This window comes from Tympanuchus pallidicinctus, unplaced genomic scaffold, assembly GCF_026119805.1.
Source record: "Tympanuchus pallidicinctus isolate F22 unplaced genomic scaffold, pur_lepc_1.0 scaffold1, whole genome shotgun sequence".
Lineage (NCBI taxonomy): Eukaryota > Metazoa > Chordata > Aves > Galliformes > Phasianidae > Tympanuchus > Tympanuchus pallidicinctus.
This window is the reverse complement of record NW_026294618.1, coordinates 37,712,941-37,738,044: the sequence shown is the minus strand read 5'-3', so window position 1 is coordinate 37,738,044 and position 25,104 is coordinate 37,712,941. Positions and strand designations below refer to the sequence as shown.

Below are 25,104 nucleotides of genomic sequence, written 5' to 3'. Positions count from 1 at the left end.
AAATATTTAACATTCCTATTAAAAACACAACCAATTCGTTGCTTTCCTCAGAAAACATCTTTGCCATTTACTGAACATGTTGTTACCTGGGTCAGCAGAGGAAGAATCCTGTGCACCAGTATCCTGTTTACCCAAAAGCTTCAGATCATTACTACCTGCTGTTTTTTAAGTAAAGCCATGATTCAGAATGTTTGAGTAGCACGTATCTGGGGGCTCCAAAAGCACTCGGGAACAATCAAGAAGTGCCTCATTCTTCTGTTCCTCCCTAGGCACTCACTTTTGGCCACTGCTGGAGAAGTGATCCTGGGGTACACATTCGATCTGCCTTTTCTGTTTTCTGTACAAGTACTAAACTTCCCATTCCCCCCCTCAAAAAAAAATAAAATCAAGGAGCAACCATTTCCTAAGGAGCCTACTCAAGAGCCTGCAGAGCCTGTAGCTTCCTCTAAGCAAGCTGTTAAAAAAGATTCTTTCAGACATCAAATCCCAATGCTATCACTTGAAAACTTGAAGACTTCTGTTTGTTTTTGTTGTTTAAGAAGTTGCAGAACAGAACTGGAAAGAAGGCTGTAAGATCTAGTAGAGCAACAGTTTGCTTATTTCCAGCAGGCGACAAAAGTCAGATTTTGCCACTTAAAACCGGGGGAAAAAAAAGGATGCTGAAATTTTTTACTACTTACAGTTAAAAAAATCAATTCTAATTTGCTGACTGTAGAGGTAGATGAGATTGAGAAGCCTGTTTATATATATTCACATCAGCTTTTAGAAGTTTTATAACTGTGCTGCTTAAAGACTGTAGGTGTAGGACACAAGATCATACTTACCACTTAAAGCCAAATTAACAGCACTGATTTACATACTGCATGTTACCTTTCATTTTCCTAGCTATGCCAATAATTGATTCTGTTTTGTGAATGGAACCTCTGATTTCTAAGACGAGAGTACTCTTACTCTCCAAAACATTTCTCATGGGTAATAATCAGAAAATTGTGAATATTCCTTTTCTTTCTTTCTCTCTCAAGATACTCCCATCTGATGAACTGAAGACTGATTTTTCACATTTGAGAGTGAAAAAAAATCTGGGAAGGTTTTCCTACCTTTATCTACTAGAATTCTTAGTAGCCAGAAGGTATCTCTGAATTCTAGTGTATCTTTCTTATCTAATTAGAATGATACATATATTTTTATCATTCTTATAATAATGGCTACCATATAGCAACTGTGATGCATGATATAGTAGATTGTGTAAGTTATTCTTATAATATGTAAATCAAAATCAAAATGTAAATGTAAATCAATCAAAAATATAGGAACACTCAAAACAACATGTTAAATCAAAAAGTGCATAAAACCTTTTGGAAGCTATACATTGCAAATCTAACAATCACTGCTTAAGTCAATATTGCATTTTAAATACCTCATCATTTAATTTTATTAAAATAATTTCACATTTGCATACAGAATATCACATAGCATATTATTTACAAAATAGATTCATGTCTTACAAAATTGTTTATGTTCACTGTAGAGCACAGTGATTATTCTGGCCAAATAACAGCAAACCAAGCCTATTCTCCACATGCAAATTCTTTCTTAAACAAAGGTAAATAGAGTATTTCTCATCTTACTCTTCAGTGTTCGCAAAGGTATCCTCCAGTCAAAGAGAAAAACTATCTTTGATTCGGCCTTAGCTCTATTCTTTCTGGCACAGTTTTTGCCTTACAATGTGTAAAAGACCAGAATTATGAAGGGAATATTGTTAAACATCAGGTACTTCTATGTATGGTTAAAATCCATCACAGTTCATCCATTACTGAGTTTTCATACTGGGCCTCACCAACTTTTTTTTTTCTTTTTTTTCCAAGCTAGCAGATACTTTTGATCAACCACATAGAACAGACTAAAGGCTGGGAAACAAATATTTAAAAACATAATAACAATTAAAAATATATTTAAACAAAGCAGAACTTGCATAGAACCTATTTGCTTCCTTTCAACATCAAAGAATTTTGGCAAAAATGGGTGAATGGCATTTTCAGATTTCTTGTCTTGCATGAAATCAATGGGCATTACTGAAGTAATGCAAGGTCAAGAAGGATCTGATACAACTAAAACATTTCTGGTTTGAAAACTACCTTCTCTTAAACACAAGTCAGAAGTGCATTTGACATACAATAATTATGTCCATAACAGTGGCAGAACTCAAAAGATTTTATTTTACATATTTTTTACCTTCCTCAAGACAAAGTCCTTGTGGAAATAAGGCAAGTAAAAAACTTGAGGGAAACATTCAACATTTAGCTATTTCAGATTAGACAAGCACTCTATAAAATTTATGTAGAAAGATCTTAAATGTTAATATTTAAATTCTTTTCCAAAAAACTTGGGGTAAACAGAACATCAGAAGTTCCCTCCAAGCAGCTGACAGAATGCAAGCAGGTACTTGGTACAGCTAAGGGAACTGGACAGAGCATTCAACAAGACTGTTGAATGAACACATAGAATGTTAATTATGGCAAGTGAAATAGTATTTACCCATCCTCAAATTACCCATACAAAAGGATTACACCTCCTCTGTCCCAATTAAATTAGTTTTAAATGAGCTGTCATTACTGCCATTAATAGAATACACATAAATAGCATGGGTGTGCTGATTTTCAAAAGATTTCAGTATATTTAGAGACTCACATAAATATTGGATCACTTCTTTCAAGTTTAGGAATATGACCCTGTACCTGATGGTTTCACTCTTTAGTAGAAAACATCCACTAATTCTATCAAAATGTAAAAATGGGCTTCCGTTTGTATACTATTTATAAGAATTATTATTTCAAACCTAGTCTTCAAAATTAAGATATATTCTTATGCACACTTAAATGCAACCCTTACACCATGACAAATCCAAATCAGAAGAGCAAATCTATAAACATGTGCATGTAACAGAATACAGTGTTATCACAAGAGAAAGCTTTTCTTGAGTCTGCAAGTGAAGTTGCAAATTAAAACAAAACCACCAATTTTATACCCAAAGCATCCTCCTCATCCAATGTATTAATATCTTATATGCATATACATCTTACGTGTATGATGGAGTAGTAGATAAACAAAACTCCATTTGTCACCATTACATGATGATGTGCTCCTTGGCTGTCATTTAATAGAAGCCAAATATTAATTAAAGCTTTTCAAGCATTTTCAAGCTGTATGATGGACACACTCAGTACTCATTTTATTCCTCTGTTACAGAAGATTTTCTAGGTCTGAGAACAAGATCTTTGACAGAGGCAGTGATTTCCTGGAGCTCCTTCCGAATGGTATCTGCTCCTTCTTCCTCTGTTTTATTGTCATCCTCCTGTTCTGCCTTCTTAGACTGACTGATCAACTGTTTCACTACTAATCCCTGGTATTTGATTAACAGAGAATGCTGATCCTGAGGGGAAAAAACAAAACAGAACAAAAAGTCAATGTAATGGAAAAGATAACACAGACCTTTAACTGACTGAAGAGTAAATGTTAAAAAAAAACATCTTCCCATTCTTGTCTGAAGAGGAAACTGATAGGCAAATATATTTCCATCGAAGTGTTTTGCAACCTAAATTCTGAGAAACAGTCAGAGAGGGGGAAAAATGAAAAGTGCACCCATGCAGCAGGAACAGGACAATTAACTGAAACAATAAAGCAATGTAGTCAGTAAAAATAATCAGTTTTGGCAGATTGGATACAGAATTTGAACATTTCAATTTTTGGAGAGGTACCTCTTTTCTCAAACTGAATTAGAAAAGTTCAAAGCAATCACACTCTAGCTAGGAGAAAAGAGAGAGTTGCAAGAATTGTCAGTGATTTTTAACACCCCACAGTATGCAGCTAGCTGCAGGTAAAGGCAAAAGCTTCAGTACTGATGTACTAATGACAGATGGACTTTATTAGAAATATTGAAAATAGACTTAAAATACATTACAGATCTGGCAAATGACATACTCTGCACATATGGTAGTGATTAGACATGAAACACCAGGATGCCCATCTTATATAGCAGCATTACTATAATTCCACTTGGTCATAGGAAGAAAAGTGCTTTCATGCAATAAGGCCAGAAAGGAATACCTCTGGGATCTTGCTGCTTAAGAAATTAATGATCTGTGGTACAGATCTTCCCGGTGCATGAAGCATACAGTGGGTTGAAAACTGAAATAACAGTACTGATGTCAGGTGCAGAACAAGAGCTGGATCTTCTGTTACTTTTAGCTGTTCAATCAGAGCTTGTCTATGTTGAAACAGGACTTGCCTAAGGAACAAGAATAGATTACAGTAAAATCTGTTTCCCATTCTGTCATAATTCATAATAGACTCTAAAACATATCTGACATTAAGAATGCTATTTTCTTCTCTGACTGACCGATTCTTGATGTGATATTTGTGATATTCCTTATCAAAAGGGAAAACAAAAAAAACCAGAAAAACCAAAAATGGAAGCACTGGTGGAGCCCAGATACTGCAAACCACCCTAGCAAACTTAAATGTAATCAGTCAGTCAAATTAGCTAAATACAAACCCTTCTGTCTGCCTTCTCCCACAAAATTAGGACTGCCCACCTTTGTATTTTTCAGATAAACAGTTTGGAAAGAACAACTGACTCGTACTTGCACAATCAATGTGACTGCTAGCAAATGAATCAACTGACATTTGTGCAGCAACAGAGCTAATTTTTACATAGTGTACACAGAATAAACACAATTAAGGTACCTTTCCTTCTTTTTGTCTCCTTTTTTCACCATAATATCACAAATATCTGCTGCAGTATCAAGGTATGAGAGGAAATCTTCTAAACTCTATTAAAAAATAACAGATGTAAGAATCTGTGTTAACAGGCTACAAAATGAGGTAATTACTGTTCACAGCTAATCATCCCAAATACAACTGGAGTGAACTACAGAAAAAAACCCAACAATTTTAACAAACGTTTTTTTTCATCTTCCAACAGTTCATATATTTAAACATGCAAACTATAGTATCAGACATCAGGTCTGAAAGTGAAATACTAAAAAGAAACAAATTTTGCAACTCCTTACAGATTTTTCTTCTGAAGAAACACACAGTAAGGCATCTTGCACATAAGAAGTAATAAATCACATTCATTTATACTTCACTGCCATTATCTGTTGTGTATTTATTTTTTTTTTAAATACTAAAGAATACTTGTTAAAGAATACAGGAGAAAACAATCTTTCAATTACAAGAAGCAACAACCACTATACCACAGATTATCTTTCAGATTTTGTTTTTCTCATTTACAAATAAAAGATACACTAGATTCCATCTGGAAGCAAACTGCTAGCTAACTACCAGTTTTAATGTCAGATCAAATGTCACCTGTTAAAATTCAAATATAAAGAAGTACTTTGGCTTAGACAAATCCAAAAGATGTCTCCAGTTCTCACTGCAGCAGCAGTTATGTACTATACAGAATCACAGGGTTGGAAGGGGCCTCAAGGATCATGAATCTCCAACCCCCTGCCACATGCAGGCAATACCATACCATGCATTACAGCTGTTTATTAGCACATCACCAGAACCTGAACTCAAAGATTCTGGAACACTTTACCTTGCCATTCAGAGAAGCATGCAGTTTAGTTAAAGGACCTTTGGTATCTTCTGGCAATTTACCTAAAATCTTGGTCCTCACCTGTATGAGAGAGGAATGGAAATAATTAGTAATACTGATTACTATTTTAGCTGTGGACGTGTCAAGAGAGAAGATAATTAAATAAATCACTCAACTACTTGAAACTGCTGAAAAGGAACTGATAGCTCTGTACCTCACTTGTAATGGAAGAATAATTTTCTGTTGTCATCATTGAATCAGATGCTAGGAAGTTGAAAATAAGATTCGTAATGTCGGTACAAACAGTCTTCAACAGGTGCTTAGCAAGGTTAGTCTGAGTCTCATCTGTTAAAAAAAAAAAATAGAATAAAAAAGACAGGAAAATACCTTTCTACAGCTATTTGCTTCATATGAACAGTTATCACAACGCTTTCCAAAACATGGACTCTACCAACTACAAACATTAGCACTAGAAATTCATTTGAATGCATGAAACAAACAGCTCTCATTTGCAGTTTCTTATGGAATATTGTTCAGCATAAATGTGAGCTTTCAAATCTGTAAGTGCATTTTAATGCACTGTGCTTCAAAGGTGTATGAGTCCCTGTGCAATCCTCCTGAACTACTAATACAGCATTGATTCTACCCATCAACTGGTAAGAAGTACATAAAGGCAATGGGACAAGCAGTTAAACTAAGCAGGCACAGGAGGTAAGACTGAAATAGAATTTTTCAAAAAAAGAACCAGCATACAAGAACAGAAGTTAATGGGAAATAATTCCATTTATTTCAAACCACAGGAATGTATCTAGATTTTGTGTGTTGGTATTTCCTTTTGCTGTAAACTTGCTACAGAGAAAGTTCTCAAAGAAAACTGAATATAGCACAGAATCTTGGAAATGTCTATAGTATTTTCCCAATATTACTTTCCTGTAACAAAATACAGGTAGCTAAAAATGAGATTACAAAGTAACCTACTGAAAAATCAATCTACACCTTTTTGAAAAACCATCTTCAAGGAGCAGTTTCTTTCAATACCAAACCAAGAGAAGCATGGGGGTTTTCGGAATCAGGAAGTATTCAATGCTTTCATTAATTACACAGGTGACAGAATGAACTAAGTTTACTATACATTTTAAAGAAATAGTAAGAACTGTGAAGGGACGTAAACATTTCAGAAGAAAGGTCAAGAACACACAATAATTTGGACAGAATGAAGACTGTGGATATGAAGAGAATGTATTTCAGAAAGCGTACAAAGTGCACATCAGAGTAAGGTCAGTTTTAAACACTGTAAATACATCCTAAAGTTTTCTCATCTTCTTGGAACTGTTGCTCTCCTCTGACTCTGTATGTAGATTCTGAAATAAATTCCGGACTCTTCAATAAGTACTTATAAAGTATGTATTTATTATACCTGTGAAATACTTTGTTCCCTTTTCAAATAACCGAATGTTGTTGTACATGTTTGAGAACTCCTCCTGCAAGTCCTTCATAGTCTGTCTTCTGCTTGCTCCGGAGGAAGACGTTGAAGATGTAAAAACGGAACGCACAACTTCCTGGTAACTTTTTGTTAGAGGTCTTAGAACAGGAGAGAAAAAAAATTAAGCATAAAAACGTTGAAGGTTTTCCAAACATACCAGCAGAGAAATCTATCTCCTAAACCAGTAAATGAGTGGGACGTGAAAGCCAAAGAGTTACAAAATAAATAAGAACCAAGTAACTGAAAAGAGAGAGAAAAAAAAGCACTAGGAAATTCAAATATATTTCTGTAATTGCAGAAGTACTACCAGTTACAGTATGCATGGTATGTAAGTGCTTAACAAAGCTTTAACGTCATAACAGCTCTTAAATGGGGAAGAGATGTAAGACAGGAAAAGATTTACTGCAGCAATGCTATTCTCAAATTCTTTAAAGAGCCATAAGATTGCAAGCTTAAGATGCATTAAGATAGCATATACCCTTCTTAAGGCACAGTTACTGCTGCACTCCAAGTTTAACCAAGGTAAAGCTGTTATGGTCCTCTCATGTTCTTTTTGCCTAGAACACATATATTCATCTCTCTCTCTTGCATGGTGTATCTTTTTAAAAGAAATTATTCATCTCTTATTATATCAGTTTGCTGACCTGAGTAGCTAACTATATACCACAGGTGCCAGTGGTAACACAAGGAACACGGGACATGAATATAGCAAGGTAGGTATGTACAGAAGACAGGAATGATGAAATCTCAACACAGATCAATGTAAGGGTGGAGAAATACACTTCTGAATCTAAAATCACTTGCTGACAACTACAGCTAGGCAGAGGCATTATTTCCCATTACTATATCAGTACAGCTTTCTAATAAAGAAGGAATTATGTAAGATGGAGCTGTATAGAAAGAAGATATTGTAATTCACTTCCATCAGTAAAATTATTTTTCCCTAAACAAGAAAAAAGAATTGAGAGATTCTTCCAAAATGAACCACAGACTTTCTAACTCTATTTGAATGATGGAAATTACCTCATTAGATGTTCAGCAAGTTCTGTAATGAGCTCTTCAGGGCAGTCCTGCAAATGGGTCTTTAAAACATCCTGCATTTCCTCTTGCGACATGAAATGGAACTCCAGCTGCTTATTCCTACCTGCAGTGGCCATAAAAAACACTCACTAACCAAAGTTTATACTTAACATTGCTGTAGCTACCATGTGGTACGAGACATGGAAATGCTTCTGTATGGGAACTGATGAATCACAGCCTGAACCTCTGATTGACCACCTGAGGTGAGCAATGATTCAGCCCTGGGAGCACAGGTGAAGACAATTCTCCTGGGCTACCTGAAGGCGTGGAGCCTGGCTCCACCTCTCCTAGACCCCATGTAAGTGCTGACTACCAATGGGCAAGATCCCTTTTGGAGATTGCTCCTCTTGGAGTCTTGTCAGCAAGTCCAGGACAAGGGTAAGCTTTCCATCCATTCTTCTTTATTATAATAACCTGTTTAGCTTAACTTTCCTATATATTTCTTAATTATAACATCTGTACATTAATTGATTGCACAGCTTCCAACTTCAAACATCCACAGAGTCATTACCAAAAGAAAGCATGACTACAGACAACAGTTACAGTCTGCACGTACAAAAAACTGGTGAAATTTTCTGTTACAAACAACTGAAGAAATAGACTAAAATAGACTTTTGGTAAGAGATTTCAAAACTGTCTGGTCTGTATTTGTTTGGAAGGATGATAATACCAATGCCAAAAAGATAATTTTAAATATCAAAATTAAATAGAACATTATTATTTGAGAAATTTCACAAGGTTGTTTATTTTTTCCTTAACCCCATTCAGTAACATAAATGATCAGTAACAGGACCCTCAGCTAGAGATTACAGTACATAAAACTTTAGACATATTAAAGTAAGAAAATTAAACCAGACAACAAGTAGTAAGATAACCTTATAAGCTGCATGTAAATGCACATTAAATACTACATCTGTACTTTGGTTTTGGCAAAATATTAAGATCATCAGCAAGCAGCAGAAGTTAGTTTTTACATCTGAAAATGAGATCAGGACGGTGACAGCAAACCAGAAAGAGACAGGCATTCCATGTACCAGCTGCTGCATAAAGAAGGGTTATTTTGTACCTAAGGAAACTGAATGAATGGAAATCATAACTTTCTCAGTCATGCTGCAGCAGTAATTATCATCATACAATACTTAGAGAAAGAGATGGAACTTAAATCAGGATTTGAAGGATGTTACTTATATTTGAATGGTTACATCTGCGTTTATCCTGGATTTTAGTTTGAATATGACAACTGAGTATTTTTTTTCCAAAGAACTAATGCAAAAGTGAAGTCCAAACACAACTTAATCCGTTTACTATAATTCTGCAAAACTAGCAGCAACAATTGTTAAACATGAGAAGTTACACCAGAAAGGGGCAATTTAACACAATTTACTCAGTACCTGAGCAATCTTGAAAAATAACTTTATCTGTGTGTAAATTACAGAAAACTGTGAGAGGAGTATGACCCAAAATTAAGGTGCTCTATATCAAAGCTTCAAACATTCTGTTTAGAAATATCTTGCAGTCAGTATTCAATGTCTAAACACTACATATAAAATGAAAACACACAGTTCTGTATTTGAATTAAAGATGTAATAAAAATTATCACTGTTTCATTTTCAGCCACTGTTAAATACAAGTCTAATAGCATATGCATCAACTTCTGAGGAAGCCATCCATGCTTTTCCTAGGTCAGCTGGAAGAAATGGTCAAGAATAGAGAGTGATGCAGACTCATCCAATAAAATACATCTAAAACCAGTCAGAAAGATGGGCCTTTAAAGTACTTTCTTTCTCACACTAAAATGTGAAGTTACAAAGGTGACTAGCTCAAACACAAAGATCTCAGTAAAAAGCAAGATGGATCTTATTTTAAAATACTAAAAATGTAATGGAGCTGGATAGAAACTACTCTATTTATCATACACTATTCAACAAACGTTAAGAAACCAACTAAAATGACCACATCAGTTGAGGTTGGAAGGGACTTCTAGAGGGTCATCTAGTTCAACCTCCCTGCTCAAGCAAGAACACCGAGAGCTGCTTTCCTAGTAACTTGTCCAGGCAGCTTCTAAGCATCTCCAAGGACAGAGGCTTCACCATCTCTCTGGGCAATTTGTGCCAATGCTTCATCACCCACACAGAAAGAAGCAATTCCTGATATTCAGAGGGTACGTCTTGTGTTTTAGTTTGTGCTCTTTGTCTCTTGTCTGGCACCAAGTTCCACTGAGAAAAGCCTAGCTCCAAACCCATTGCACCCTCCTTTCATATACTTGCATACATTGATTTCATCCTAAAATCCAGTGTGTTTCTTACATAAAGCCAGAGTTTTAAGGTATCTGCTCTAAATTCCTTGACTTAGGCTACTTTCTTAAAGGCTACTTTATATAATTCCACAATTATGATACAAGCATTTCATTTAAATAACAGTATTACATCCATTGGTACAATTCTAATGGAACAGTACTCTCGTATTCCTTTTTAACTGAAACTTACCAATACAATAGAGAAATCAGAGGTGTTGAAAAGCAATTGATGATAATATTCATGTAGCCATGAATAGAAAGTACCCAAACATACCTGTGCTGGTGGTTTGTGACTCTTCATCACTGTCAGCATCCTTCCTTCCTTTCTTCTTGGTTTTCTTAATCTTGATTTCTCTAGCATTACCACCTCCTCCTCCTCTCGTGCTTCCACTGCCCTCTGGTGGAGAATTACTTGCTTATTTCATAATAAAGTTACAGCACTTAAAAGTCAGCAATATTATGGTAATTTATCTGCAGTACTTGTTAATTAAAAATATATATCAACCAGTACACTAGTGTCATAACAGTTCCATTCTTAAGATTTAAAAAAAAGCACACCAAGTGAAATCCTCATTTAAACTACAGTCATAAACAATCACAAATGCCAGCCATGTCAAATTAAAATTATCACTAAAATAACCAAAGCTGTAATATCTTTTTGCAAATGAAAGCAAATGCAATAATAATTTCCATTATGGAATAGGAGATAGTATTTTAGTAAGCATTTAGCATTTTGTTCAGTGATGCCAAATAACAAAGCTACTCTAAAACATTCCAGATAATGTGACTTTGTTAACTGTCAGAGAAATAATCCTCCATGGTAAACATTTATCCAAAATATTCTTGCAAGTGTGCATTCAATTAACTAGAGAGCTAACTCTTGTTCAGCTATTCCTCAATGACAGTAAAGCAATGAGATGATTCTGTCCTGACAAATATAACAAACTACTTAGCTCATAGGTACCACAATCCATGTATTCGCACTGCAGACAGCATCTCAGTGTGCAATACTGTCCTTCTGCATAATGTAAGCTGCTTATCTGTTTGCTCTCCTTTTCTTTTCCTTGGTTTTTGTTTTTTGGTTTTTTTTTTGGAGTTAGAAGAAATCTAAACTCCAGAAAAATCAGTTCTGTACATTCCCTAAGTCTTGAGAGACTAAAAATCAGTTCTATACAGTCCCTAAGTCTTGAGAGACTAATTATTTTTGCATATACATATAAGGTCCCAACAGTACTATCATTTAAGAAAAGGAAAAACAAAGGCAAGATGATACTACTTAGAAACCCGTGTGGACACAATTACTTTGCTGGAACAACAAACTTGTTCAGCTGCGGATAACAAAACGCGGTGAAATCTTCTGAGTTTTGATCTCTCAAAACATAAAAAAGAATGGATATTCTTCACAAGTCTATTTGAAATGTGACTACACTGTGAGCAGATACAAACTGTCAAGTATGCAATATATTAGTTACTTTGCCAAAAAAGCTCCTTTCGTCTTGTATTTCACTTTAATAGCACTACAGAAAAAGCAACAGTCTGCAGTCAAGATCTTATCCAGAAAGCAAACAAGCAAGACTTCAGCTAGAAAAAAGGGTATGGTGTATGACTTCAGTCCACGGGAAGGATCATTTCTGCAGTCTCTTGTTTGTAAAAGACTGTTATAAAAGACAACTGACAATTTATTTTGCAACCCCCAAATTTTCATTACTACAATACATGGCAGGATCTGCACTGTGTAAATGGAATTAACAATATGCCAGGTCAGGTTACCCTTATGCAGTTGGCAGGTCACACACAGGCTTCCAGATAGGCAATGTGGCATTTGTCACGTTTTGCCATTATGAAATAAAACTTAAATGAACTTAAACCATGATTTTGATTGTAAAATAGCTAAGTCACTACAAAAAAAACCCCACTTTTTACTTAGTGCTTACTGACAGTGCAGCATATGTTCAATCTGTACACGTGAATGCACCTACAGATCCAGCGTACATGCTGAGTAGAGTCTTTAATCCTTAGAAGACTGGAAACTGAAGACATTCTGCTTACCACAGTTCAAATAAAGTTCAAGCTTTTCTGCTTCAGCTACTGGCCTAGAAAAATCTGCTGTCTCTTGTGGCAAAAATAAGTTTAGTTTCCATGCCAACTCAGTCATGGCCTTTTTAAGAGCCGAATCTTATGTTTTAATTTTCAGATGATATATATATAATTAAAAGAGATGCATCAGTGCTCTAATACTGTTACCTTCAGTAGCAGATAAAACTGTGCATATGCGTTCAACACAGACTGCTGAGCCGTGCTGTAGCAACATAGTTTTTGGAACTGAAAATAGAGTGTTCTAAAAATGTTTTAAACATAGAAAGATTTCAAAGGCTTAAAATGACTATTTCTAATCTGCCTCAAATTAAAATCTACATGGATTCCTTGTTTCTACAGTTAGATGCCTTGTGCTGGACGAACTCAGGATATCTTTATGGGACTTCATCTGTACTTTGAAATCTCAAATACATTCTCATGTACATAGCTCTACACCTATAGTATAATCATAAGTAGCTGGATCGTTTCCTAAGTATCTTCAGCAGTGGACTATAGGAAATTACTGGACTACAAAATAGAATAATTTTAAATATTTCTGAAGCTAAGATTTTTTTTTTATGCCTTACCTGTTGCTTTCTTTCTTCTTTCATCTTTTTTGTCCTTTTTATTAGCATACGAATTTTCTAAAACGTAAGACTGCTTTAAATCTTCTTCAGTAATTAAATGAACAGGGCTGTTTTTCATTTCCTGTAACAAAGAACATGCAATTAATAGAAAAAAGGTAAAGAGAAGGACGAAGATGGATAGAAGAACATTTAAGCCATTTAGCCACTTTGAAGTATACTAATCTAAGACAACGTTTTCCGTGAGTAACACACAAGGATGCACTTATTCTTCTTTTAAAAGTTCAGGATCAGATCACATTGTTAGTGTGCAAAACTGAATATACACTGCATTACACTAATACAATCTCTTTCCTCATTTTTGCTTGTTTTCATAAACTGCATTTGAGGCAAGAAGCAAAGAGATGGTAACACCAACTAGAAAGCCAAATAAACTACAATCCAAAACTCAATGTACCATTTTGACCACTTGAATAACCATACCTTTTCGGCTTTCTGTTTCATCATATCAGAGAACAGATCAGTACAGCTGCTTAGAAAGTTCTCACTGACCACGATGGTGTCACTGAAGACTAAACTTGAAGAATTTTTGTTCAAAGATCTCATCACTTGCTGAAGCAAAATCCCAACATCTTCTACTGACAATGAACTTGGCAGAAGAGTCTACGGTAAAGAAGTTTATAGACAATAATGTATTATAGAATGGACATATTCGCATGTGGATAAATAGGATCCACAGATACCCCATTTCATAGCTGTTAACTACTTAGAATATATTGCACTTATACAATAAAAATAGTAATTTAAGAGTAAACACTATTTTAGATCTTCTTCCCCAGTGAACACTGCACAAGAGCATCAGTGCTACATCTGGGAAACAGCACAACTTCAAAACGCGTCTCAGCAGATACTGAACAACATCAGATCCAATACAACACCTGATCTCCTCATGAGAGACGCAGTTATGCTCTAAGGCCTAAGAATTTACTAGAAGAAAATGGCTAATAACTCTCTACTTACAGAAAGTAAGTTTCTGTTACAGAAAGTAAGTACTTTCTGTTACTTACATACTAAGAAAACATATTGCTCTCTAACTGAATACTGACATGTCTATCCTTGTTCTTGTTCAGATAAACTTAAAGGCCAACAAAGTTACTTCACTTATATCTTAGTCTGCATATTTTTCTCCTGTAGCATGAGATGTACATCACACACATACAGTTTTAATAATATAACATCTGACACACACATCTGTCAAAATAAATAAATCCAACAACAGAAAGAATCACTTACTGCTACATCTATCCAACTTCCAGAGCTGATAACTTCATCTACAGAAGCTTCAACTCGGTCCACAATCTCTTGACCAACACAAGCTGCTCTCAGAAATAAGAGTTTTGTGGACTTGTATCTTTTTTTGATGTAGCCTGCTGGGTCAGGGATGCCAAGTCTGTACAATGCATCAAATTCTAAAAACAGTTAAAAGCCCATTAAAATTAAGTACTGTTACATACTCATTGGATCCTAAGAAGTAATCTGCTTGAAAAGCTGGAAAAGAAGAATTACGTTCCTACACAGAAACTCCTAGGTGCAACTTCAAGCCAATGCTCACCTAAAACTTAACTCAGCACAAGTTACAGGTAAATACAATCAATATATACATATGAAGATTAAGTCACGGACGTTACCACGTGAAGTTTTGGAAAAAATGCTTAATTCAGATTCCTACATTATAAAATCTATCTTTGCAATGACATCTTCTCAAAGTACTCTAACATAAACAGAATATTTACAATACATAAAATGGCAATTTTTTGTTTTCTCCAATACAGTTGTAGAATCATTCAATGCCTCACAAGCAAGGCATTCAAAGCATTTGGTAGTTTAAACTTAAGATATTCTGAAAACATTCAAGCACTGTATGAGTCAAGCAGTATTACAGAAATGCCTCATAGTACTACAGTAAACTTTGACAAGACTCTTCAAAATGCAAGACTAACTGCTATTTAGGGACTTGCCTTTAGGGACCATAAGAGTACATTCCCTGTTTATTTAGCTCCACATTTTCCCACATCTCCTGTTTTAAATCATCATTAGTCATCACTCAGCTTCAACTTAGATATACATATTAGGACTCTAATTAGGACACTAATTGTTATCCACTCTAGTTTTGCAAATCTTGTGGAAAAGGTTCTTCCTTTTTGTGCACTACACTCTTGGCTATCTGAACAGTTAACAGTCAAAGCTTGGTTGCAGTCTGGACACCTGACCCAAAATTCCCAACTGTGTGGGTCAAATACAACCATGTGGAAAATCCACAATGAGCTGTCTAGGAAAAGTTTTCAGAACAGTAGTAAAAGCAGCATTGATAACATGCTTTGTAAGAAATACTGTTACTGTTTCACAACATGGTTTTGTATGCTGAAATATGGTTGTGCTGAAGTAACAATGGTGACAGTCTCTAAAGAGGAGAATCAACTACTTTATTTATTTCTACTTATTCTTGTGAGGCTTTACTCTAATATAGGTTCTGTCTAGCATAAGATTAGTTATCTAAACTAGCTTTTAAGAAAGACATGTTATCTAAGAGAAAAAAATATTAATTACCTAAGTAACCATTTTGTTTGAAAAAGGAATCCACCCAGTTGCTCTGTGTTCTGGCATAGATGTCAGGAACAAACACAGCTTTATCTTGCCTCCCACCAACCACAGTGCCTTTTAGACGGCCAGTGTTAACAAGTTCTTCTAGCACAGCTGAAAGAAGGAAAAAACGAAACAGTATTTCTCATCTTGATGTACCCATTTATTAGAAAATAGCAATTATTTTTCCCATTCTATTTTCCCCTTCATTAGTTGTTTTTCTTTTTAGCATTACTTGAAAGAAACCAAAGATCAAGCTACAAGCGCTTGTTCTGCTGAAACATTTCTGAATCGTATCAATTATTTTTAATGCTTCTGAGAACGTTCTTGACAAAAGCTCAGGAAATCATACAAAGTTCTCAAAGAGCGAGCCACTATGGAAGGATCAAAATCCTTTTTATACAACACATATCTGGACAGTTTCACTTTTTAATTTAGAAAATGCAGTCATAAAAGGCGCTTGCTCTGAGCAGACAATACAATATATTTTATTAAAAGTGTTCTTTTTGCATTCACCATTCGCATGTAACCCAAGAAGGAAATAAAGAGAGGTCTGAACACACTAAAACGATACAAGAAACTGTTACCTAACCTGCACAAATGTTAGCACCTTGCCTACTGGTTGCCATCTTCAGAGTTTGCAATGCTCACACTGTTGCCAGGAACAAAATCACTTAAAAAGCACAAACACTGCCGACAACAAATGGACTGGTAACTGTTAGAACCAAAGACCTAAGCCTCTCTTGATTCTAGCTAAGGTATTTTCAGTTCATTAAAGGTAGGTACGAATGTCTGATTTGCCTCTTACGCTCTGCTTCTGCTTTTTTGTTAAGTCACTAGGTATACTGAAAAATATACCTCAACTGTCAAGCTCTGCAGCATTTTTTTTTCTCTGGAAGAGGCACAAAAGTATAAGTAACGTCATTAAAAAGATATCTTCAATATTTATGGAATTGAAATAGCATCACTGAAAAATGCATCAAATGAGTTCTGGCAGTAATAAGGTTTTTAAAACTTATGAAACAGCAGATGGAATGAAATACAGTAAGAAGAACTAAAGATAATGTTGAACTAACTTATTAGCAGCAGCAACAAAAATAAGAAAAAGTAGTGCTAGAAATGCACTTAGCCATTGTGCTGACTGTTGGTGATCAGAAAGCACTAGAACTTCATATTAACATTATACATGAGGAGCGTATGATCATGTAATTGCAGGCAGGACCGGTTTAAAAAAGACTAATTGCATAATGAAATTTGTTATCGTGCAGCATTGTTATGAATAAACCTATAAATCTATGTTTTAGTAATTTTCCTCTTAACCTACAAAGAGTTGGATAACAAAGTACTAGTTTTTCCTAGGAAAACCTTAAACTGATTATATGAAAGCAGAGTATTTATACAATTTGATTCAAATGCTAAGATTTTCATTTATAATGAATATGCTTGTCACAAAACAAGAAAGTAAGCAGAGAGATTAATGGAGCTTGAGTATGCAGTGGCCTGAAGGAAAAGGGACCCAATCAAACAGAAGAGAGATATTAACTTCCATGAGAGGAGAAGAAAAACCATTAAAAAGATACTCAACAGCAGCAATATGTGGTCAGCCAGCACACAAGACTAATGATGCTTTAAGTAGAATTTTGAACAGATGAGAAGGAAATCCTGGTAGTCAAAGAAAAGCTGAAATATCAGAAGCGATGTTAGAAAAAGTTGAAATATTAGCAGTTGGATAGGAAATCTTCACGAATTTCCATTTAAAGAGTTGCAGAAAACAAAAGTAAACAGTTTAACAGTATGCTTTATCTCTCAGCATACAAAGACATTGAACTGTGACCATAACAAAAGCTCTGCCTCTAATATCACAGAGCAAAGTCAATAAATAAAATCCAGAGCAGTTAATGCTGTTTGGCTACATAAAATCTGTCCCCTTTTGTGTGCTTCACTGATAAAACAGCCAGTACATAAAGGCAAATAACATAACAGATGACAAAATGCACTTCTTGCATCACCCTACACCCAAGGGCATTTCAATACTATATGCTCTCATTGCCTTAGATACAGAGAGAACATCCCTTTAGTTATGGATAGCACAAAACGTTTAACGCTTTTTACACTACAGAGAAACATATTGCTTTATTCTGGAATTGGTAGCATATACTAAAATGTTCCCTTGAAAGTGTATTTCTATTAATAAAGAATCTATGAATGAACAGAAACACAAAGAAGTCTGAATGAAAACTCACAGTAAAGTAAATGTTCTTGAAATCCATACCGTGTAATCAAGTTACTTACAGGTGTAGGCCTTGTAAAAAGACAAAAAGAAAACAATGCATTTACTGAAACTGACCTGGAGAATCTAGAAGCAAGATGTTACTCCAAATGGCCAAAACTATACAGTATCAATCCACTACACTGGAATTTAACAGTGTAAGCCTTCCTTAAAAGGCTTCTATTTTAAATTATGATGGAATTATAAAATATAACAGAGCTATGAGAATTATATGGAAGCGTTTTTTGTTTGTGCAAGTTGAAGATTATTAATATAATAAGAAAAAAAAACACTTTTAAAGCATTTGTGCTGGATATATGTCAGTACGTAATTGACTGGGGAGGAGCACAATGACAGCAAGGATAGATATTCTCTGAACACATTATTGAAAAGCTACTCATCAACAACTTCAGCCAAAACGTAAAAACGTTTCAGGCACACCTTCCTTGCTCTCCTGGCCCCCATTTAAAGCAAAAACAAAACCTAAATAACTGAATGTGTCAGTCGGGGAATCAAACTGCATTTAAAATAAATGTAGCCACCCATCTCTCTTTTTACGCCACAAGTGAACGTGGTCCGTAAAGAACCAGGAACAAGATATTTCAATACACGGTTGCAGGTGCTGCCATTTACCGAGTAATCGCACTGAAGAGACCACGAATGCGTGCCCGATGCCGGGAAACAAAGGCCTCTGTAAAAATCACCCCACGGTTTTCCTGGTCCAGCCTTCCATGAATAATTCTACCCAAACGCTTGGATAAAGCCTGTAAACAGAAGTGGGGAAGACTACTAAAATTGAGTATTATTATTATTATTATTTTTTTGTACAAACCTGAACAAACCAATTCATTATCCATTTTCTCTGATAGTTAAGAATTAAATTAGTAACAACAAACACAAAAGAAAGAGATGGTCATATATGTGAAAAGTGAATGAATCTTCCAAGAGATAAGGAAAAGCAATATATTAATTCCCATACTTTAGAAATATTTCTGTAGAAGCTGATAATGGAACACAGATTCTGTTTATAAATTAAGAGAGTCAACATGATTTTACCTCATAAGACTGCTCACCCATCATGTCTCAGAATTACCCTTGGAAAAAATATATTCAAAAAAAAAAAAAAAAAAAAGTGCCATCTCAATTGAAAGTCATGAATTTTAAGACAATTCTCCCCGGTACTTTTAAGCACTTGAACAGTCACTAACAGAAGTTAGTTCTGTATTTCTATCATGAATCTTGACTTCAGCTTTAAAAAACATTTATTTACCATTCTTGAATAACCTTAAAAGTTTCTATCGTTGTATTTCTGCTTTTCAGACAGTTAATGAAACTGATGAAATTACCTTTCTATCTTCTCTCAAATAAATCAAACAGAAATCTGTCAACAACTGTCACACTGCAACCTTTATATATTAATTGTTTTCTGCCTAGAATTACAACCAGCCCATTACAATTAAAGCCATGGCTATTGCAAAGATGACAAAAGAAGGTGAACACAACTGCTTCTACACTAACCAGGTTGGCAGGTTACATCACCTGTGTCAGGAAGTCTCCTGGAAGGTCATATGCCTTGCAGAGTTCTGATATTGTCACCTGGCCAGTTTCCTGTAGTTTATCATTTATTTCTTCTGCTAATTGATCTAGGTAATTCCTTATTTGAAAACAAGGGGAAGAAAACAAAAGACAACATGTTACAGACATCCTCTACTGAATTATGAATTGACCTGACACTATATGTAACTCTTTCTGCTATAAATTTTCCAAAATAAACTAAGTTATTGTAGTTGAACAAAGGAGAACAATGCCAGTGAAAGTGTGTTTTAAAAACCTGGTAACCTTGCAGCTAGTATTTGTTATTTATCTGCTTGTATGAATCCATCAGGAAAGCAGGAACAGGAAAATATCTTATTAAAAGGAGTCTTAGAAAAGGACTTCAGTGAGCAAAGTAGGTGTCAGTACTTCAAGGGAGTCAGGAGCTATGCATTCCTTGCCACGAATAAATCCTGCAATACAATCAATAAAAGAGACATCCCCAAAACAGCATTACTGCAGTGTTTGCTGGTGTGCTGAAAGCCATGAAATAACTTGCTCACACATCTTAGACTTCTGAGGTAAACAAAGAAGTAGGTGAAAATGGGGGGTTTGTCAACAGCTGAGGCCAACAGTGAAACCACAGAGAAAATGCAATCTGGCTCCTGTACATAAAGACATGAGGAACTAAGAAGTAAAGCCCTCAAGACAGAGACATTCAAAATGCCTTTGCTTCATGGCTTCAGTGATGATTTCACACATGCCTCACTAGCCACTTGGAAAAGAAACAGTGGTCACCAAGCAGCTGTAGTAGCAATCAAGAAAAATGCATTTCACCTCAAAAGCACCAAAGACTGATCATCACTGTTAGCTTGCATTTTCAAAACCAGAAGAGAAGTGAGTTATGTACGTTGCTCCTGAAAGTACTCACTCATTTATAAGCTGTCCTAACACAAGCTGAACAGCTTTGTCTGATTTAACGATATCATTAGCTCTATTTTCAATGTGCAGAAGGTCCACATTTATTATCTAAAAATAAGAAGTAAAAACTGAAATTAATTCTCAAACATTGAGCTACTAAATGAAAAAAAGATTTTTTTTTTCCCTAATAATGCACACATCTACAGTAAATTTGTAATTTGGAACAAAAGTGGGAAAAAAATAATAAACTTTGCAACTGTGACAATGTTAAAAGAAAGCTGCATAGTAAATAAAAGGGCACAAAACTATGAATAGATAATACTAAGCTGTGTTTCAGAAAGGTTTTCTGATTCTAAGTAATTCTGCTCTAGCCAGAAGGGAAAATTAGTCACAGAGGAAGACTACTGGAGGATAAAGGTTAGTGGAGACAAGAGATTAATGAAGGAAGAGGGAAGATCCAAAGAGGCATGCAAAGTTAATTATGCATGCTCCTGCTGCTTTAGATTTAAATGGGAAACACATCTTTTCTGTTTGTGTCCTCAGTTTAAAAACTAAGAGTTCATCAAGGAAATCTGTATGTTTAGGGCTGATTTCATAGATCATGGAATATCATTAAGCACATAGGAACTCTAAATAATGCAGCAAACGGATGCATAAAATAATCTGCATAAAATAATGGACAAAATCCACATTTATAATATATACGGTAAAGAAAAGGAGGAAGAATATACTTTTTATTATTAAAAAGTTACCTGTTGTAAGTCAACAATGTTTATTCGACCTTCAAAAAAAGAAAAGTACAAACATACTTTTAGTGCATAAACCATGCTCAAAAAGGATTAGAACACAGTGTAGTTCATTATATACAAAATACTTCACTACTACATAGACCAACTCGACCAATTTCAGCTTTAATTATGGACAAATGAAAGAAATCACAAGTGGAGAGAGGTGCTTCTGCCACTCTACTCTGCTCTCATGGGACTCCTCCTGGAGTACTCTATCCAGTTCTGGGGCCTCCAACACAAGAAGGACATGAAGCTGTTGGAGCAGATCCAGAGGAAGAAGAGGGCTGGAGCACCTCCCCCTTAGAGGACAGGCTAAGAGAGCTGAGGCTCTTCAGCCTGGAGAGAGAAGGCTCTGAGAAAACCTTATCGTGGCCTTCCAGTGTCTGGAGAGGTTATAAGGAAAGCTGGGAAGGGGCATTTTATAAGGGAATGTAGTGACAGAATGAGGGGAAATGGCTTTTAACTGAATAAGGGTAAATTTAGACTAGATATTAGGAAGAAATTCTTCACTGGGATGGTGGTGAGACACTGGAGCAGGCTGCCCAGAGAAGCTGTGGATGCCCCCTCCCTAGAGGCACTGAAGGCCAGGTTGTATGGGGCTGTAAGCAACCTGTTCTAGAGGAAGATGTTCCTGCCTATAGGAGGAGGTTGGAACTAGATGTTCTTAAAGGTCCTTTCCAACCCAAACCATGATTCTATGGGTGATTCCATGATCTTATTCTACACCACAGCTTTGCTAGAAAACTGGTAGAGAAACTCCAAAAACAACAACAAAAAAACCCCACTCCCTCAGGAACTTTAAAATGAAACTATCATAATGATATGATACACAGTGGTGTCACAAACTGAAACTTACTTGTAATAGTAACAAAACAATGGATATTCTATAACAACATTGCAAACTTTATCTTTTAAAACATACAATATTGTGAAATTCACCCACATACATAACTGAAGTACAATACAGTCTTCTCATTACAGTCAGTGACAAAAAGAAGTTTGAAGCACTACTGAACTCCTTGCACATGTATGTCAGGTCAGACAAAGCAGATGGCTTCACATACAGATAAAATAAGACCTACCAATGATTATTTTAAAATGTCATTATTATTAATATTAATAAGAACGTGAAGAGAGAATGGTTTCGAAATTCTGAGTCCATGCCAAACACCCAGCTGAGTATTCAAATACACTTAAAATGGATTTAAAATTAGACCACTTCCACCTCAGAAATTCCACAATGGCTTAAGAGAATAATTAAGTAAAAGCCTAATACAGACTTGCAGTGAAAAAATAAATAATCAAATTCCTGGATAGATGAAGCATCAAGGAGCGTGCCCACCTTTTTGGGAACACAATGGGTACTGAACAAAACTTTCAGATCTATCTCTGATCTTCAGAATTAATCTTTAGATCCAGAGGAAGAAAGCACACATGCCACTTACCACCACAAACGCTGAGCTCATCCCAGATCTCCTTACTGATCTGTGCTGGAGTGACATATTCTTTCCCATCCAACGTATGCACCACTTCCAGCTGCTTTTCCGCAATTAGTTTAGTGACAATTTCTATACAGTTCCGCTCCGACAATCTGAGAACAACACAAAGAACAACCAGTTAATTCTAAGCACCTGCTAACTTCAACTCACGTTTTGACAATTCTACGCACAGGGAAGAAAATGACTGTTTTTGCGTTTCTGTGTACATTACATACATTTCTGATCAGAAAAATTATGTCACGAGCATACTTTTCTCATCCCCCACAAACCAGGCACTCAGCTTCTCTCAGGAGAGCCATCGCTGAGATGTGATTTCCATTCCCGTCCCGATCAGCTGCCAGCTCCTCCCTCAGTAAGGATGCGCCTTCCTGTGCAGGGAGGCACGGCTGTGCTTACAGAATTCGGGTCAGACACTTAACAAGCTACCTCAACGCCTTATTTTTTAATATACTTTATTTCATAACGCGCACAGGCTCTTGCAACAACCCTGAATACTCCACAGTGCAGAGGAAGAAGAGCCGCGAGGCTGTCTGCCAGCTCAGACGTAAGCCATAAGGCACCTGCGCTATGTCCTGAACACAGACCCGCGTGTGACCCCAGAGGTGCCGTTCTGGGCTCACAGGCGCTAGCACAGCATCTCGGGGGCAGGGCCTGCCGAACACCCCCACACACCACACACACATCGCTCTGTGCTCGGCTCCACTCAAGAGGCGGGCAGGGACGGCTGCCGGCGCAACGGTGGGCTCCAAAGCCCGACGCGATTCCGGCGCACCCTGCTCACCTGTGGGCCGCCTCGGCAAACTGAGCACGCTGGAAATCGGCCGCCAGACGCCTGATTTCCTCCCAGTCGGCCGCCATGACCGCCCTCCCGTTCCACGTCAGCCCCGCCGGGCCGCTACGGGTAGCCAGAGCGAACACACCTCCGCGGAGCGCCCGTCGCACACAGCGCCCCCTGCCGGCCCGGCTGTCTCCGGCCCGCGGGTCAGCCCAGCTGCTTTCGAGGAGCGGATCCGAGGTTGGCGGGCTGCTCGTCCAAACTACAAGCCTGAGTAAGCTGAAAAGTCCTGCGTGGAGCCACGAGACGATGATTCTCGCGGGTCCCTTTCAACTCGCTGTTGAAGGAGCAAGGAAATAGAATCCTCGCAGATGTTCCTGTCGGGAAAAGGAACAGGGAACTTAGCTGGGTTCCTTCTTCCTAACCACAGATGTATGCAGAGTGCTTTGATTTTAAGGATAGTCCACAGCCTTTGGAGAATCCTCCCCCCCCCCCCCCCCCCCCCCGAGTCTGACACTTTCTTTGAGCTGGCCGCATTGAACATTGCAGATAAAACCCCAGGTCAAGTATAATAGATTAAGCATTCATGTTGTGCCTGGTGCAACTTGAATTCAAGCAACAGCTGCAAAACCTGGGGGAAAAAAATCATCTGTAAATAAAGACTGTGAGTGTGTGTAGATTTGTTGTTATTTTCAAGAGCCATATTATTTTAGCAGCAAGCAAAGAAGGGGCATGTGGATTGTAAACGCGGAGCAGTTACAAATGTATCAGTAATTGTAAATTGCAGGTTCTGAGTCCTCAAAGAGATTTCATAAACAACCCTTTTCTTTCCAGATGTGTGTACATTTGCACAGTGTGTGCCTTAAGTTTTTCTGTGCTCAACTATTGCTCAAGTAACATACAGATTGTCCTTTACCTCATAAATCAGTGCTTTATTTAGTCAGCTTGTATATTAAATTTTCTGATGTTAAAAACAGAGTAAATGGTTAAATTTGTTACGTATCCACAAACCTCTTGCAGCTAACTAAACTCTAATGCTACTTATACCAGAGACCTGAAATTCATGCAATAGGTAAGTCCATTGAAAATAAAGTTGGTGCAATTAATTTTAGTACTGTGTTCTAAATTTGACTGATTCCAGAGCTGTGATGGTAACAGAAATGTTTCTGTTTCACTGCTTAAGGTATATAAATGAAATCTGAAGATTTTTATAGCTTTAATGTTAACGAAGGATTAAATAAAACTTTACATAAGTATCATAGTATGACTGTTTGCCACATTTCATTGATAAAAAGCAAAGCAAATAATGTCTTATGATGGCCATGTGCAATATTGCATTAATTCGCTCTGTCTCAAATGTAGGCAATAAAAGAAAACAGTGTTGTTAATGGTGTTAAAATGAGTCAATGCTGTACATCTTACATAAAATGCATTACAAAAATGGATTTTCTAACATACACACATGTTCATATGCACTGTTCAGAACTTTCTTTCCAGGGAGCTTGAAATTACTACCAGTCCACCGAAGGAGCGTGAATTAAAGAATGAGATTTTCAGT

At 36.4% G+C, this 25,104-nt stretch overlaps 1 protein-coding gene across 2 annotated transcripts; it reads right to left on the bottom strand.

Annotated features, from left to right (window-relative positions):
* Positions 1–1,402: 1,402 nt before the first annotated feature.
* Positions 1,403–23,681, bottom strand: UFL1 (UFM1 specific ligase 1). Of its 2 annotated transcripts, XM_052686244.1 has the most exons (19): positions 23,553–23,681; positions 22,718–22,863; positions 21,237–21,265; positions 20,495–20,592; positions 19,570–19,684; positions 18,664–18,794; positions 18,005–18,063; positions 15,729–15,875; positions 14,415–14,590; positions 13,605–13,784; positions 13,125–13,245; positions 10,736–10,858; positions 8,109–8,229; positions 7,020–7,183; positions 5,817–5,947; positions 5,603–5,683; positions 4,744–4,829; positions 4,105–4,285; positions 1,403–3,430 (listed from the first exon to the last, which is right to left on the bottom strand). In XM_052686244.1, exons 1-19 carry the CDS (start codon positions 23,627–23,629, stop codon positions 3,230–3,232), a joined length of 2,367 nt encoding a protein of 788 aa, XP_052542204.1. In that variant the 5' UTR covers positions 23,630–23,681; the 3' UTR covers positions 1,403–3,229. The 2 variants fall into 2 exon arrangements, with proteins under 2 accessions (XP_052542204.1, XP_052542293.1); XM_052686333.1 differs by lacking the exon at positions 5,603–5,683.
* Positions 23,682–25,104: the final 1,423 nt, after the last annotated feature.